The sequence below is a fragment of the Ursus arctos genome, unplaced genomic scaffold (assembly GCF_023065955.2).
Source record: "Ursus arctos isolate Adak ecotype North America unplaced genomic scaffold, UrsArc2.0 scaffold_32, whole genome shotgun sequence".
In the NCBI taxonomy this organism is placed as follows: domain Eukaryota; kingdom Metazoa; phylum Chordata; class Mammalia; order Carnivora; family Ursidae; genus Ursus; species Ursus arctos.
Window position 1 is genome coordinate 12781805 of NW_026623008.1, and position 15289 is coordinate 12797093.

The 15289-nt window shown below is 55.8% G+C and overlaps 1 protein-coding gene across 1 annotated transcript in view; it reads left to right on the forward strand.

Annotated features, from left to right (window-relative positions):
* IGSF21 (immunoglobin superfamily member 21) overlaps window positions 1–14766 on the forward strand; it is a 134772-nt gene extending 120006 nt beyond the window's left edge. The window contains exons 5-10 of the mRNA XM_057305504.1: window positions 261–376; window positions 3374–3848; window positions 12664–12749; window positions 13160–13352; window positions 13723–13761; window positions 14576–14766. Of these exons, the coding sequence (XP_057161487.1) occupies window positions 261–376; window positions 3374–3848; window positions 12664–12749; window positions 13160–13352; window positions 13723–13761; window positions 14576–14649 (983 nt within the window). The 3' untranslated portion in view covers window positions 14650–14766. The remainder of the gene's footprint in view (window positions 1–260; window positions 377–3373; window positions 3849–12663; window positions 12750–13159; window positions 13353–13722; window positions 13762–14575) is intronic.
* The last annotated feature ends 523 nt before the right edge of the window (window positions 14767–15289 follow it).

Here is a 15289-nt window from a genome sequence, read left to right on the forward strand (position 1 = left end):
TTAACTGTGTGGTTTCCATCCATACTCACCTTCGCCAGCAGGCTGTAAGCCCCATGAGGCAGAGCCCTTGTCTGTGTGCCCAGCTGGGACATCGTTCTCACTATAGTTGATGCCGGTGGCTCTGCCTGGAATCGAGCAACTTCCTCCCCTTCCTGCTCCCAGCACCTGGCATGGGACTTGGCCCATCGTAGGTGGTACGTGAACTCTTCCCAAGTCTTCCATTAAACCTCTGTCTCGCTGTCTTGCTTCCCTCTTGGTAGCTCCCCCCACCTCCATCGAAGTGGTGGCCGCGGACATGCCAGCCCCCTTCAGCCGCTACCAAGCCCAGAACTTCACGCTGGTCTGCATCGTGTCTGGAGGGAAACCAGCGCCCATGGTGAGTACCGCTGGAGTGCCCAGTCCCTCCTCAGCCCCTGCCGGACCACCCTTCTCTGTGGCTTGTCCAGCTGCAGGGGTCACCACGGTGCCCACTTTGCAGAATCAAGGAGAGAGGGTGTGGCCTCCATAAGTTAACTTCTGCGCCATCCACCCTGGTCTGACCTCATCCGCTCATCTGACCCCCCCACCAAGTGTCCATGTGTCTGCCTTGCTCCCCAGATCCCAGCACAGACAGCCCCATTTCTTCTGGACCCTGCAGTCCCCGAACTGCACAGTGGGTCTTTAGGGGAGCCCAGCATCGAGCACACTCCTGCCCAGTTACTGAGCAGGAGGGAGACAAAGGAGATGCAGAGAGGGGAAGGGACGTGTCCAGATTCACCCACAGTGTTCTTGATAGACGTGGGACTCACGTTCATGGCCTCCAGCTCCAAGTCCACTGTGGAGGGAGGGAAGGGAGAAAGGATAGAGAAAGAGAGAGAATCCCTGTTTGGGCCAACTCTGTATCAGACTCAACCTAACTGCTTCGAGGTCTGTCAGCCCAGTTCACAAGTTATTGTCATGGTCGCTTCGCGGAGTGGGGACACTAGGCTGGAAGACTGGGTTCTAGCCCTTGCCCTGCCACACGTACCGAATGATTTTGAGCAGGAAGATTCCCCTCTGCTCCTCAGGTTCTGCAAGGAGGGTTAGGGAGTGGACAATATTAAAATTTTCAGCTTTTGAAAAAAAATTTATTTATTTATTTGAGAGAGAGAGGTTGAGAGCATGAGCGTAGGGGGTGGGGCAGGGCAGAGGGAGAGGGAGAGAGAGAATCCCAAGCAGACTCCCTGCTGAGAGCAGAGCCCGACACGGAGCTTGATCTCAAGACCCTGAGATCTTGACCTGAGCCGAAATCAAGAGTCAGATGGTCAGCAGACTGAGTCACCCAGGCACCCCAAAATTTTGAGCTTCTTTTAGATGCAACAGGACCTGTTTGGTCTCAATGAAACACATAAAGCCTTACGTATAAAACATTTGAAAGTGAAGGAAGGGAAAGTTGCCCTTATTGACCCAGAAGCATCTGTATGGAACCGTTAGGGTTCCCTGAACCCATATTGGGAAACCATGGGCTACATGCTTTCCAGGCCTCCTCCAAGAGAATAGTATAAAACTCTTGCCCCTCCGAGTTTCATACATCACTAGGATTAGGGGCTGGAGTGGAGGATGGGTAGCATTTAGAGTTCAAGGTAGGGAGACGAGGCATTCTAGACCTAGACTGTCTCACAGGCATGATGCAGTGGGGTGACCTGGGGACCCAGCCAACTTCACCCCAGGACCTAGGCCCAGATAGACCCAGCTTCTCAGGGCAGGGCAGTAAACAGGTGCAGAGAGACCCAATACAGGGAAATAGGCAGGCGCACACAGGCACAGGTGGGGCAGTATGCAGGGGTGCAGAGACAAGCCTTTGGTGAGGCCCAACTACCTCCACCTTGTCGTTCCAAGGAGACAGATAAAAAGGCAGTTTCAAACCCAGCGATTGGTGAGAGCAGGATATGGTCCCCGAGTTTCCCCCTTTGGAACCCAAAAGAGGTCTGGCCTCCCTCTAATCAGACAAGCTGGTCTTTTTCTCCAAAGAACAACTTCTTTTCCAGAGGATGCAAAGCTTTCTTACAGCCCTGGGGCTGCGGGAAGACTCCCCACCCCCAGCCGCTGCCTGCTCCTGCCTTTAAGATAGGGCAATAAAATACTCAATTTCACGTATCTATGTAGTTGAATATAGATATAGATGTAAAAGACATCTCAACACACACACACACACACACACACACACACACACACGGTCCTTAATTTCCCACATTCCAGACATCTTACATTTGCCTGGGACGTCAGAACTTAAAAGAATTCCTTGGTATAAATTACAAACCTGCTTTTGAAGCACTTTTCAAAAAAGAAAGAAAAATCCGAAGCAGGTTGTTATGTGCATATGAGATTCTTCATTGGAGCTATAAACTCTGACAGATTCTCCCTGTCCCACATTTCGTCCCCCTCCTTCTCTCCCACCCCCACCCCTCCCTCCCGCCTTGCCCACAGCCCCCCTCCCTCTCCCCTCAGCCACAATCCCCCACTTCTCCCTCCCTCCTCACCCCTAGTCCCCACTTCTCCCTCCCCCCTCTACCAAGGCTCCCCTCCCTCCCCCCTCACCTCAGCCCCCCTCCTCTCCTCCTCAGCGTCCTCCTCCCTCCCCTCCCCTGCACCAGCATCCCCAGAAAGCTGCTTCCTGCCCTCCTCTCTCCCTGTCTCCCATCGATTTATTTATCTGATTTATTTAAAAAATACACCCAATCCCCACAGGCCTCTGGGTGCATGTACCAAAATAAAAAGACAGCAAATTAAATTAAATGCCGCCTCTCAGAACTTGAATTCCCATTAGCAGAGAAATCGAGCAGACGCCTGCTTTCGCCTCATCCCCGCACCTCGCTCCCGCCCACACACACCTGTTTCCTTCCTTCCGGTTGCAGACCTCCAAATCGGCCCCCACACGGAGATCCTTTCCTCTTCATTCTTCCTCCGAAGGCTCACTGACTCTCCGGTGCCCACCCACCTTCTCCCTCTTCCACGGGTCGTCCCCAGGTGGGCACGGGCAGGCCCTCGGAGCCCAGGTGGCTGCTGCAGGCCCCTGTTTCGGGACACCGTGTCATTTAAGTATCCAACAGCCCTGACCGATAAGTAGGTGCTCTTATTCCCCTTTATAAGCAAGGAAACTGGGGCTCAGAGAGGCTCACCTGCTGGAAAAGACGGAGACGGGCTCAGCCTCTGCTGCTAGGTGCTGTGTGTCCCCGTGGACCCGAGCTGACTTCGCACTGGGGGTGCTGGAGGGAAAGGAAGGAGGGGGAGTCCATCTGGAAGGAGGGGGAGACCCCCGGAAGAACTGGCATTCTGTGGCCGGGCCCTCCCAGATGCCATGGGAAGGTTAAGGTCATTCCCACAAAATCTCTACCATACCCTCCTTGCAATTCAGGTTTATTTCAAACGCGATGGGGAACCCATCGAGGCAGTGCCCCTGTCCGAGCCGCCGGTTGCAAGCTCCGGCCCCCTCCAGGACAGCAGGCCCTTCCGCAGCCTCCTGCACCGTGACCTGGACGACACCAAGATGCAGAGGTCACTGTCCCTGCTGGACGCCGAGAACCGGGGCGGGCGTCCCTACACAGAGCGCCCCGCCCGCAGCCTGACCCCGGACCCCAGCATCCTCTTCCAGCCCACCACCGAGAACGTCCCAGAGACGGTGGTGAGCCGCGAGTTCCCGCGCTGGGTCCACAGCAACGAGCCCATCTACTTCCTGCGCCACAGCCACGCCCCCAGCAGTGACGGCACCGTGGAGGTGCGCGCCCTGCTCACCTGGACGCTGAACCCCCAGATCGACAATGAGGCCCTCTTCAGCTGTGAGGTCAAGCACCCAGCGCTGTCGATGCCCATGCAGGCAGAGGTCACGCTGGGTAAGACTTGGTGGGTGCCGTGCTGCAGGCGCCCCTGCGGAGCTTGGTGGCGGGAGCCTGGGCGCGGGGTCCTTGGGTTGCTGACAGGACATGGGAAGAAGATGGAGCAAATGGGCCTCAGGCCCCGAGATCAGAGCTGGGGTTTAAGATCTTGTATGTATTTATTTGAGAGAGAGCATGAGTGAGAGAGATCACAGAGGGACAGAGAGAAGCAGGCTTCCCGCTGAGCAGGGAGCCCATCGCGGGGCTCGATCCCACGACCCTGGGATCATGACCTGAGCCGACGGCAGATGCTTCACCGACGGAGCCCCCCAGGCGCCCCCAGAGCCGAGGTTCTTTAGAAAGCTTGCTGAGCTGGATTGGGGAACATGGGGGGTCAACGGGGGGGATGTTGGGGGAGTTCGCTGGACAGGGTCAGGAACGCAAGAGGTCAGGGGAGTTTGGTCAGTTGGGATAAGAATACGGAGAGTCAGAGAAGTTTGTGGAACCAGTAATTGCTTAAGCTAAGCAGACGAGGATTCAGAGGTGGGCAGCATGGCCCGGAATCTCGCTCTGAGCCTCACTGTGTCTTCTCATGCATCTGCTGTCGTGGGCCACTGCCCCCTGAGCACTGTTCGCTTGTCATCCCATAGAGACTTCACAAGCAGTCCCTACAGCCAGGTCCGGTGCTAGGTGCAGGGACCTTGTCAACCCAGAGCCCACCCCTACCGCTCTCTCTGGACCCTCGGAGCTTTCCACTGTTCTTTCTCGAATTTGAAACTCCCGGTCCTCAAGATACAATCTGCTCCAGGCTGGGAAGCTGAGCGGCCTCTACCCTTCATGGAGCTGCATTCCCCAGGAAAGCTGTCTCCGGCCCCTTTGCCCAGGCATTGGCTTCCCTGGGATGGTGCCCTGCCCCACCCCCACCGAGAGCAAGAAAGACCAGATGAGGACTTCAGAGCAGCTGGAGGGGTGAGCTTACAGTTCACATCTCACACCTCAGTGACCGTGACGGTGACGAAGGGGTGCTGCCACGGGCCTGCCCCGCCCCCTTCCCACCTGCACCCCAAGCCAGATTAAAGCACTTGCCTGCCCTGTCCCTGATCCCAGCTGGTTCCCTTGACTGGAGCCATGTTGGCGGGCACCGCACCCCCCATCATCAGAGCAAGGGCAGTGGGCATGCACAGGCATGTGTGTGCACCCCAGGGAAGTGGAGAGTGGGGGACACAGTAGGGCCACCAAGGTGCAGGGACCAAATTGGGTGGATGAGTAGAGCCCCCAGGGCTTCCCATCCACCCTTGACTGCTGTCTGTTGGTGTGACCTCTGACCTCAGGTCCCTGAGCGTCGGTTTTCTGGCCTGTTGGAAGGCAGCTATGCTTCCCACTATACCACCAACACCTGCTTGGTTTTCTGGCCTCTGGAATGGAGCGAATAATTAGGACCTCATAAATGCCAGGAGCCAGGCTCTATGCAGATGATTTCCTCTCAAGCTCTCCTTGCACCTGTGCAGTGAGCCTCTGGGGCAGTAAGAGATGTTGTCCCCATTCCCATGTCATAAGTGAGGGGAGCCAGCCTTGCAGTACCTCCCCTTTGGTCACCCAGCCAGGTCTGACCCCAGGCCCACATTCCTCACTGCTGTGCTCTCCTGCCCACCTCCTGGGCTGTGGTGAGGACACTCGGAGCCAGTAGGCGTAACCCGTGCAGAGAGCTATGAGCTGGAGAGGTCCCAGGGAGAGGAGGGCCCGCTGCACTCTGGCCATGGTGGGGAGCAGCGGCAGGGGCGGGGAGATGACCTTGGGGCACAGAATCCAACCATCTGATTGGGACTTGGAAGGTCACACCGACAAAATCAGAGCATGCCTCCCTGTGATCCCTGCCGGGCTGTCCTTCCCAGCTCCGACGGCACTCCCCACAAGAAGACATGCCTGGTGGTCCCACAACCCATCTCAGTAGGTGGCAACTACACTCTTCCCATCCATGGAGCCAGAACCCTTGGAGTGACCCGCTTTTCCTGCTCTTTTCTCGTACCCCCATGTCCAAGCCAGCATCAGGCCTTGGCAGCCCCACCTTAGAATCTGTCCCATGTCTGCCGCTGCTCACGGTTTCCTCTCCGACTACCCAACCCAAGCGCCATCCCCGTTCGGATTCTTACAATAGGCCCTAGACCGGTCTTTCTGCTCCCACTCTTGTCCTTCCCTGTTCTTTGTCCTGATTGATCCACTTAAAATCTAAATCAGATCATGACACAGACACACACCCACCCCAGACCCTCCAATGGTAGACAGATTGATAGAACAGAATAGAGTCCAGAAATAGACCCACGTAGAGAGAGTCCGTTGATTTTGGACGAAGGCCCCCAGGCTGTTGAATGGGGAAAGAGAAGTCTTTTTAACAGACAGCCCTGAACAACCGGAGAGGCTTAAGGACAAAATGACCCCAGTCCCCTACCTCGCATACACACAAGAATAAAATGGGAGATGAATCACAGGCCTAAAGGTGAAACCCAACAACACAAAGCTTTTAAAGCAAAACATGGGAATATCGCTTTGTGACGTTGAGGTAAGAAAGGATTTCTTTAACAGGTCACAGAAGGCACCCAGTGAAAAATTGAAAATGGGTAAATTAGCCTGAATCGAAATTCAGAGCTTCTGCTCATAAAAAGACGCCTTTAGGAACATGAAAAGGCAAATTGCAGGCGGAGAGAAAATACTCTCAAGACAGATAATATGACAAAGGACTTGTATCCAGAACATATAAAGAACTAGTACAGATCAGTAATGACAAGACAACTCAATTAAAAAAAAAAAAAGAACACATACAAAGGGCCAATAAGCATATTAAAAGGTGTATAATATCATTAATCACCAGGACAATGAAGGCTAAGGCCTCCGTGAGACACGCCCTTTCACAGCGACTAGAACGGCTAGTGTTGAAAAAACCGGTGACACCAAATGCCGACCAGGACGCAGAACAGCCAGAACCTTCACGCGTCGCTGCTGGGAGTGGACTCTTAGCAGTTGCTCACCAAGATAAAAACACCCCCACTTTATGACCCAATAGTTTCACTCCTAAGTGTTTACCCAAGAAAAATGGAAACGTAGGGCCCCAAAGATGTGGACATGAATGTTTGTAGTTGCTTTATTCATCACAATAGCAACCATAAAAACTAGAAGTAAACCAAATGTCCGTAATTAGGAAGATGGGTGAACAAATCTGTGGTATATTTGTACCATGAACTGCTTCTCGTTGAGAAATGAACCCCCGTTATGCGCAACAATGGGGACAGAACCCAAAAACATTATCCCGAGTGAGACAAGCCAGACAGCAAAGTACATATTGCATGATTCCATTTATGTAATAAATTTCTAGAACATAAAATCTCTGGTGATAGAAGTCAGAACAGTGTTTACCTATGGAGGATGGAAGGAGGCATGAAGGAACCTTCCAGAGAGATGGGAATGTTCTAGGGTTTGGGATATTGGTTACATAGGTGTTCACATTAGGATTCATCACACTGTGTTCTTAAGAAGAGTGCATTTCCCTGTAACACTGCCATAGATTTAAAACCAAATAACCAAATCTCAGCGGTGTTCACCCATCACTCCCCTCTGTTCCATCTGTTCCAGCCACAGGGTCCTCTTCACTCTTCTGTGAATACGCCCAGCTCGGGCCCACCTCTGTGACTTTGCACTGGATTTCCTTTCCACCTAGAATAATCTTGCCCCAGATAGTCTCAAGCCCTCTGCTCTGAGGGGCTTTCCTTGAACACCGTATCTCAAATAGCCTCTTCTTCCTGGCCCCATCAACTCCTTGACTAGCTTTATTTTCTGCTATTGCATTTATCTCAACCTACAGGTATATTATGTGTTTTTTTATTCTCTGGATCCCCCACTGGAATTTAAAGTCTGTGTGGGCAGGGTCTCTTCCTGCCTTGTTCACAGGGTGCAAGGCTCAGAACAATCCCTATCGTGTTACTTAGTAAGCACCTGTTTAATAATTAATTCACACTTTTCTGGGCTGTTGTTAAGATATTAAATAAGGCAAATAAATATAAAGTGCTTAGCATAGTGACAGACAGAGTAAGTACTCAGTAAATATAAGCTACTGTTATTATTCATCATTGTATCCCCTACATTGCCCTGCATAGTAATTGACACAGATTAAGTGTACAATAAAGAACCACATGTATAGAGCAGATGAATGAATGCATGGGTGAGTGGAATAGTAGCTTTATGGATAGGTTTGTGATGGATGGATGGATGGATGGATGGATGGATGGATGGATGGAAAATGGTTAGATGGGTGGATGAATGAATGATATGATGAAATGATGAATGGATGAGAGGGTGGGTGGATGGATAGATGGATAATAAATGGATGAGTGTAGGTAAGTGGGTGGATGGATGGATGGATGGATGGATGAGTGGGTAGGTGAATGGATAGGTGGATGGATAGATGGATGATGAATGGATGGATGGGTGCATGGATGAGTGGGTAGATATCCGGATGGATGGATGGATGAGTAGGTGGGTGAATAGATGGATGATGAATGAATGGATGGCTATATGGGTGGATGGATGGATGGATGGATGGATGGATGGATGGATGGATGAGTGGGTAGGTGGATGGATGGGTGGATGGATAGTTGGATGATGAATGGATGGGTGGGTGGGTGCATGGATGAGTGGGTAGATATTTGGATGGATAAGTAGGTGGGTGAATAGGTGGATGACGGATGAATGGATGGCTATATGGGTGGATAGATGGATGGATGGGTGGGTAGATGGATGGACGAGTGGGTGGGGGGTGGATGGATGGATGAGTGGGTAGGTGGGTGGATGGATGGATAAGTGGGTGGGGGATGGATGGATAAGTGGGTGGGGGATGGTTGGATGCATGAGTGGGTGGGGGATGGATGGATGCATGAGTGGGTGGGTGGATGGATGGATGGATGAGTGGGTGGGTGGGTGGATGGATGGATGAGTGGGTAGGTGGGTGGATGGATGGATGAGTGGATGGATGGATGGATGGGTGAGTGGGTGGGTGAATAGATGGATGATGAATGAATGGATGGCTATATGGGTGGATGGATGGATGGATGGATGGATGGATGGATGGATGGATGAGTGGGTAGGTGGATGGATGGGTGGATGGATAGTTGGATGATGAATGGATGGGTGGGTGGGTGCATGGATGAGTGGGTAGATATTTGGATGGATAAGTAGGTGGGTGAATAGGTGGATGACGGATGAATGGATGGCTATATGGGTGGATAGATGGATGGATGGGTGGGTAGATGGATGGACGAGTGGGTGGGGGGTGGATGGATGGATGAGTGGGTAGGTGGGTGGATGGATGGATAAGTGGGTGGGGGATGGATGGATAAGTGGGTGGGGGATGGTTGGATGCATGAGTGGGTGGGGGATGGATGGATGCATGAGTGGGTGGGTGGATGGATGGATGGATGAGTGGGTGGGTGGGTGGATGGATGGATGAGTGGGTAGGTGGGTGGATGGATGGATGAGTGGATGGATGGATGGATGGGTGAGTGGGTGGGTGGGTGGATGGATGGATGGATGGATGGATGGATGGATGGGTGAGAGGGTGGGTGGCTGAATGGTTGTTTTAGTAAACACCCAGAATTCCTGGAAAAGCCTAGAGGGACATTTCCATAAGATTTCACAAGGCTGTTCTGTTGCAGCAGAATGCACAGGAGAGGTGTGGAGGGCAGCTTCTATAACCCCGGGCAGATGCACACCCCTTTCCATTTCATATGCTAGCCTCCTGTCTGCTCCCCATTATTATTTTCAGAGCAACTGCTCAAATAGTGTAGTAACCCATTCTCCGCACTTACAGGTAAGGAGACTGAGGCCCAACAATTTGAGCTGGCACATCCAAGTCAGGCCGTCAGAGAGCAGAAGGCCAGGCCCCAACCCTGCGTCTCTGGACCCCCGCTCTTTCTGTGTCCCCAGGGGTGGAGAGCAGAGAAGTCCAGGGGCTGAGAACATTCCTTTTGGGCACTCTCAGTGCTGTGTTTTAGGAGCAGGCAAGGGGAGGGGGGGCAAGATCCAACTTCCAGGAGCTTCTGGTGGCTCTCAGGGTGGGGGTGGGGTGGGGGTGGGAGCAGGGAGGGTGACAGTAGCGGGCCTGGCTTGTGGAAGCAACATCCGATGGGCAGTGAGGGGGGATGCCGAGGCCCATCTGCCGCAAGGGCGCTGGCAGGTCAGCATCTGCCGGGCTGGAGCTCAGAGTGAGGGCAGAACAGACCCCTCGCCTGCTCCCCACTGTCCCTCAGGGTCAGCTCCACTTAGGAGTCCTTGGGAACAGGCAGCTTAGAAAGCCAGGGAGGGAGTCTGGCTGCCCAAGGGAAGACAGCCTCCCGCTCTCCCCTTCCTCCCCACCGCCCCCAGCTGCGGGGCCTCCCCCTGAAGATCTGTGTGCCACCAAACCCTGCTCCTGCCACCTCCACGCCGTGTGACCTCTGGCAAGCCACAACCCTCCTGAGGGCCAGGTTTACAACCTGCAAAATGGGTTTCGTGGTACCCAGCCTCATAAGCACCAGGGTGGGTGATAGGCTGAAAATGGGTTCTCGTGCATGTTAGGCTCCCTCTCCCCTCAGTCACGGCCTGGGCCTGAAGGATCAGGTGGGGCCTCTGGCACACGGGGCACTGAGTAATCTGACTTGGACAGAAAAGGGGTTCACACTTCTCTCAGCGGGGGTGCCCTCGTGCGCCCTCTGCTGGCTGCAGCGGGACAGTGCCATCCCAGCGGGACACAAAGAGCAGACAAAAGAACCCAGGGCCCCCACTGCCCTGCCCCCATTTCCCACCTGTGGTCAGGCTTCGCAGCCCCTGAGGGTTAATAAAGACGGAGAGGAAGCTTCTTGGCTCCCCCTGCCCCAGACCCTGCCAGGAACAATCCAGAAGCCTGGGAAGTCACATGAGGTGATGTACAAGTAGGCTCTCGGCAACTGTTAGCCCTGCGACCCACCACCTCCCTCACGGCCAGCATAGTGGAGGGGGCGGGGATGGGCAGCGGCTGCTCTCCTTGTTGCAGTTGTGCACCCGCGGAAAGCAGGTGAAGTGACTGGCCCAAGGGCACGCGCGCTAGACCAGAATCGGCCCTGGGCGTCCTGGGCCAGGGCTTCTTTCTCCCCGCCTGCTGGCGGCTGGCGGCTGGCAGAGGCAGCAGCCGAAGCCCTCCTTGCACTCCCCCTCTTCCCACCCATGCTTCCTGCGGCCCCATGTGGCACTTCAGACGCCTGGCTCGTGGTTTAATTAATAGTCCTTTAGTTTCGTTCTCAGAGAATGAACTCGGCAGTGCCGGGGAGACCAACCACATCTGCGGGCTGCTCTGATTTCTGCTGGGAGAACCGAGTGGGAAGGAAAAGCTGGGGAGGAGGCAAGGCCGGGGCAGGGGGGCTTCCCCCAGGCCAGCCCCAGGGCCTGGGACAAAGCTTTTCTCCTGCTTCCTCCATGGAAGACGTTCACAGAGATGGCCCCCTGCTCAAAACCCTGAGGCTGTCATCCAGCCCGGGAAGCCCCTCCCCCACAGCCCCTGACCTGTGGCCTTGGCCCTAGGTCTGGCTGTTCGCTCCCCCTGGAACCCTCCATATGAGTTTCATGTCTCAGCTAAAATGTCAGCTCCTGGGAAGAGACTCAGGCCACCACTCACCCTCGGTGTGACTGCGGATCCCTAACGTTCTCATGGCCTCCGGTCTACGCCCTTGTTTGCGCCCGGAACGGCTGCCCTACGGAAGCGTGAGCCCCGGGCGGCAGGTGCCCCCAGCGCCGCCCTGAGTCGGGCATGGGAGCGGCTCAGGAAGGACCTGTTGAACGACTGGATGCCTGATCTGGGGAAAAGAGCCTCAGTAAACATGGGAAATTAGCTCCGTGGGTGACCTCAGATAGGCCCCTTTGCTACCTGGGCGCCCCGGTGTCCCAGTCTGAGCCTGAGGGGACAGGCTCAGAGGTCCCGGCGACTCTCCCAGCCCCGCTGTTCTCTCGTGCACCAGATAGGAAGGCCCCAGGCATCGTGTCCCCCAAGCTCAAGCTATAAGGGGCCTTGAAAGGAGCGACACAAGAATGTGAGGAAAAGGGCAGGGAGGACAAAGACCCACGGAAGGAGATGGTCCCTCCACACCTGTCTACCTCCCCCTCCCCTGCCGCCTCCAATCTAGGGATTCCAGAAAACCCCACTGGGCACGCTACCTCATAGAAGGAGCCCTGGAGCAGAGGGGAGGAGAGCTGAGTTCTGTCCCGGCTCCTCCTCCCTGCGTGACCTTTGGTAAGTCACTGCCCCTCTCTGGGCCGAGTTAACCCAGCTGTGAAGGCGATGGTTAACAGTAGAGGGTTTAGTGCAGGTGGGACTTTGGGGTGCCTCAAGCAGTCACGGCTACGGAAACAGGCCCCCCCCCCCCCGCCTCATTCACAGCAGAGTCGTTTCTGGGGCAGACTTCTTCTGGGGCATCCCTTGACTCCACTGTCACTGGACTTCTCTGCCTTGACCCTGGTCACACTGGCCTGTGCGTGTCTTTCATCCTCACTGAGAGTGAACCCCGCAAGGGCAGCCATCGTGGGCTGGGCACCAGGAATGCCCAGCTCTTAGGCTCTGACTGATTGCAGGGGCTCAGGGACTGGGTATGAATGAACGCAGGCGTGAACGAATGCACGGGCATCCTCGCAGCTCCTGGCTCAGAGGGAGCTGATCCCAGGGATGCCCACCGCGGGACTGGAACTTTCGCTTCTATTTTCTCCCGCACCTCCTTTCCTTGCTTAGTCTCCCCTTCCCTGTACCTACATACACCTCTCTGACCTGGCCTTCCTCTCCTTACAGTTGCCCCCAAAGGACCCAAAATCATGATGTCGCCCAGCAGAGCCCGAGTCGGGGACACAGTGAGGATTCTGGTCCATGGATTTCAGGTTGGCCTCTCCCGGAGCAACAGGAAGGGAGTTGGGAGGTGGTAGGGGCCCCAGTGGGGGCCATGGCGTCCCAGGCAGCGTGCTCTGAGACCCTTCCCTTGACCTCCAGCTCAGCCGGCGGGCCTCAGTCTCCTGGTCTGTGGGGCAGAATTGGCTTTGACGAGGAATGGCAAGATGTGCACGCATTTTTGCTCTCCCGTCCAGAATGCAGCACAGACACAGCTCGTGGACCTTGACGTCCTGTCGAGTCCTAGGGTCCTACTCTTCCTGGGGTTCCGGGGCAGCCACTCCCAACCCATCGGATGGCCTTGTGTTTCCAGCCCTGGCGGCGCCAGGCCTCTGAGCCTTGCCCGCTCTGGCTGATGGGTCCCTCCTGTGACCCGCCTCCCCCCCTGCCCTGACCCACACAGAATGAAGTCTTCCCGGAGCCCATGTTCACATGGACGCGGGTTGGAAGCCGCCTCCTGGATGGAAGCACCGAGTTCGATGGGAAGGAGCTGGTGCTGGAGAGGGTTCCCGCTGAGCTCAACGGCTCCATGTACCGCTGTACGGCCCAGAACCCCCTGGGCTCCACCGACACTCACACCCGGCTCATCGTATTTGGTACGCCGCCCCGACTGGGGATTGGAAGGACGGCCAGGGAAGGCCCTGGCCGGAGCTGTCCCAGGGAGGAGGGAGCATCAAGGGCCTGGGTCCCCTAAATTTGCCGTACGTGAAGCCCTGGAGTTCAGTGCTGAGAACCAGAGAGCTTGGGGTTCAAATCCCAGACCCGCCACTTCATAGCTGGGCAGCTGCGGGCAAGCTACTTAACCTCCCTCAGTTTCTGCATCTGTAAAATGGGGCTAACGTTACCCATCCACAGAGGCTTTCAGCAGTACTGAGAGCACGGGCACGATACCACCTGGCAGGGGCTGGGTACAGGGGAGTTCTGAATGCCGCCCCCATTTGGTGCTCTTTCTGCTCTTTCCAACAGAAAACCCAAATATTGCAAGAGGAACAGAGGACTCCAATGGTAAGTCTTCACTCTCAGAGCTCCTTGCCTAAAAGCGAGTGATTTGCAAGGCTCCAGGACGCCCTGGTCCCCGCAGCCGCCCCTTCGTATATCCTCGCCTTTCCCTTGAGCGTCAGGCAGGCGACTGTCCTCTAGTTCAGCAGTCTGGGTCAGAGGTGGTCAGGAGTGAGTGCTGAGGCAATAAAGCGGGGACTCGGCACCCCAAACCAGCCAGTGGAGGATTTCCAGGGACCTAGTGTGCCCCACCACCATTATCCGCAACAGCTCTAGTTCTCTTAGCTCAGAGAATCCAGTGCCCTGACCCCAAGAGGATGTGTCCGGCATTGACCGTACGGTTGTGCCCCCCGGGGCTCTGGACCACTCCACAGGGCGGCGGGGAGTGCGGTCAGGTGCTTCGGCTGAAGACGTTGATACTGCCCTCCCTGAGCTGCCACCCCACCTGAGCACCACGCCCATGGGACCCAGACCCTGCTCCCTAGCCCACCAGCCCCCCTCCTCCCCCTGAGCCAATCGCACATTTCACAGTGGAGGCCCCCGCACCTGGTCCCCACTGGATGGTCCCATGGCCAGCAGGCCCAGCCCATCAGGCCTGGGACAGGGAAGGGGTCACACCCACTTTGGTGGGATAGGTGGCAGAGCTGGGATTTGAACCCAGTGCATCCTGTTGCTGAACCCAGACTTTGGGGGAGGCCTTTGAAGCTCTCCCATTCCGGGATCTGCACCCTGCCACGCCCATCAGGGTCGGCGGCCCTGGCCCTGCCCCTGCCCCTGCCCTTGACCCTGCCCCTGACCCGCTCCCTGCCGCCCGGCGCAGGTTCCGCTTCTGGCCCTCCTGGCATCCGGCTCACCCTCGTGCTCGCCCTAACAGTGGTCCTGGAGCTGACGTGAAGGCTCGGCCGCTGCTCCCCGCCGCTCTGCCCAGCACTGACATCTCTGCGATCGGTTTTCATTTCTTTTCTAAACTATTTCCAGTCTGTTCTTAGTCTCTTTCTGTCTGTGTCTTGGCTTCTCAGTTTAATTAAAACAGAACAATTTTCCCCACCTTCGTCTGTGGCTCTGAATTCTTCATTTATCCCGTAGCAGCTGCAGGCACCCCCTGGTGCCCAGGGTCGGGACGGGCCGTGGGGAGGGGGTGACAGAGGACACGCAAGATGTGCTCCTCCCAGGAAGAGGAGCGGAGCTGCCCCTCGATGCCTCACCCCCGCCCCAGCCACCGGACAAGGGAAGTGGCCGGACGCTCTCGGGAAACGCAAGGCTCCTTGAGGCCAAGCGTAACAGTCAGCCATTCCCGCAACAGTGCGGCATGACTCACCACCCCAGACCTCAGCGGTGTGCAGCAACACGCATTATGACTATGTTTGTGTTCGGGGTGAAGTGGTTCCACTGATCCAGGGGGCACGTGGCAGGTGCTGAACAGCGAGCGAGCGAGTGAGTGAGAGAGTGAAGGAATGAATGGATCAGCACCTCTCCAAGGCCTGCCACGGGCGAGGCCCTGTGCTAGGCATCCAGGATGCAGGGATGAGCAAGA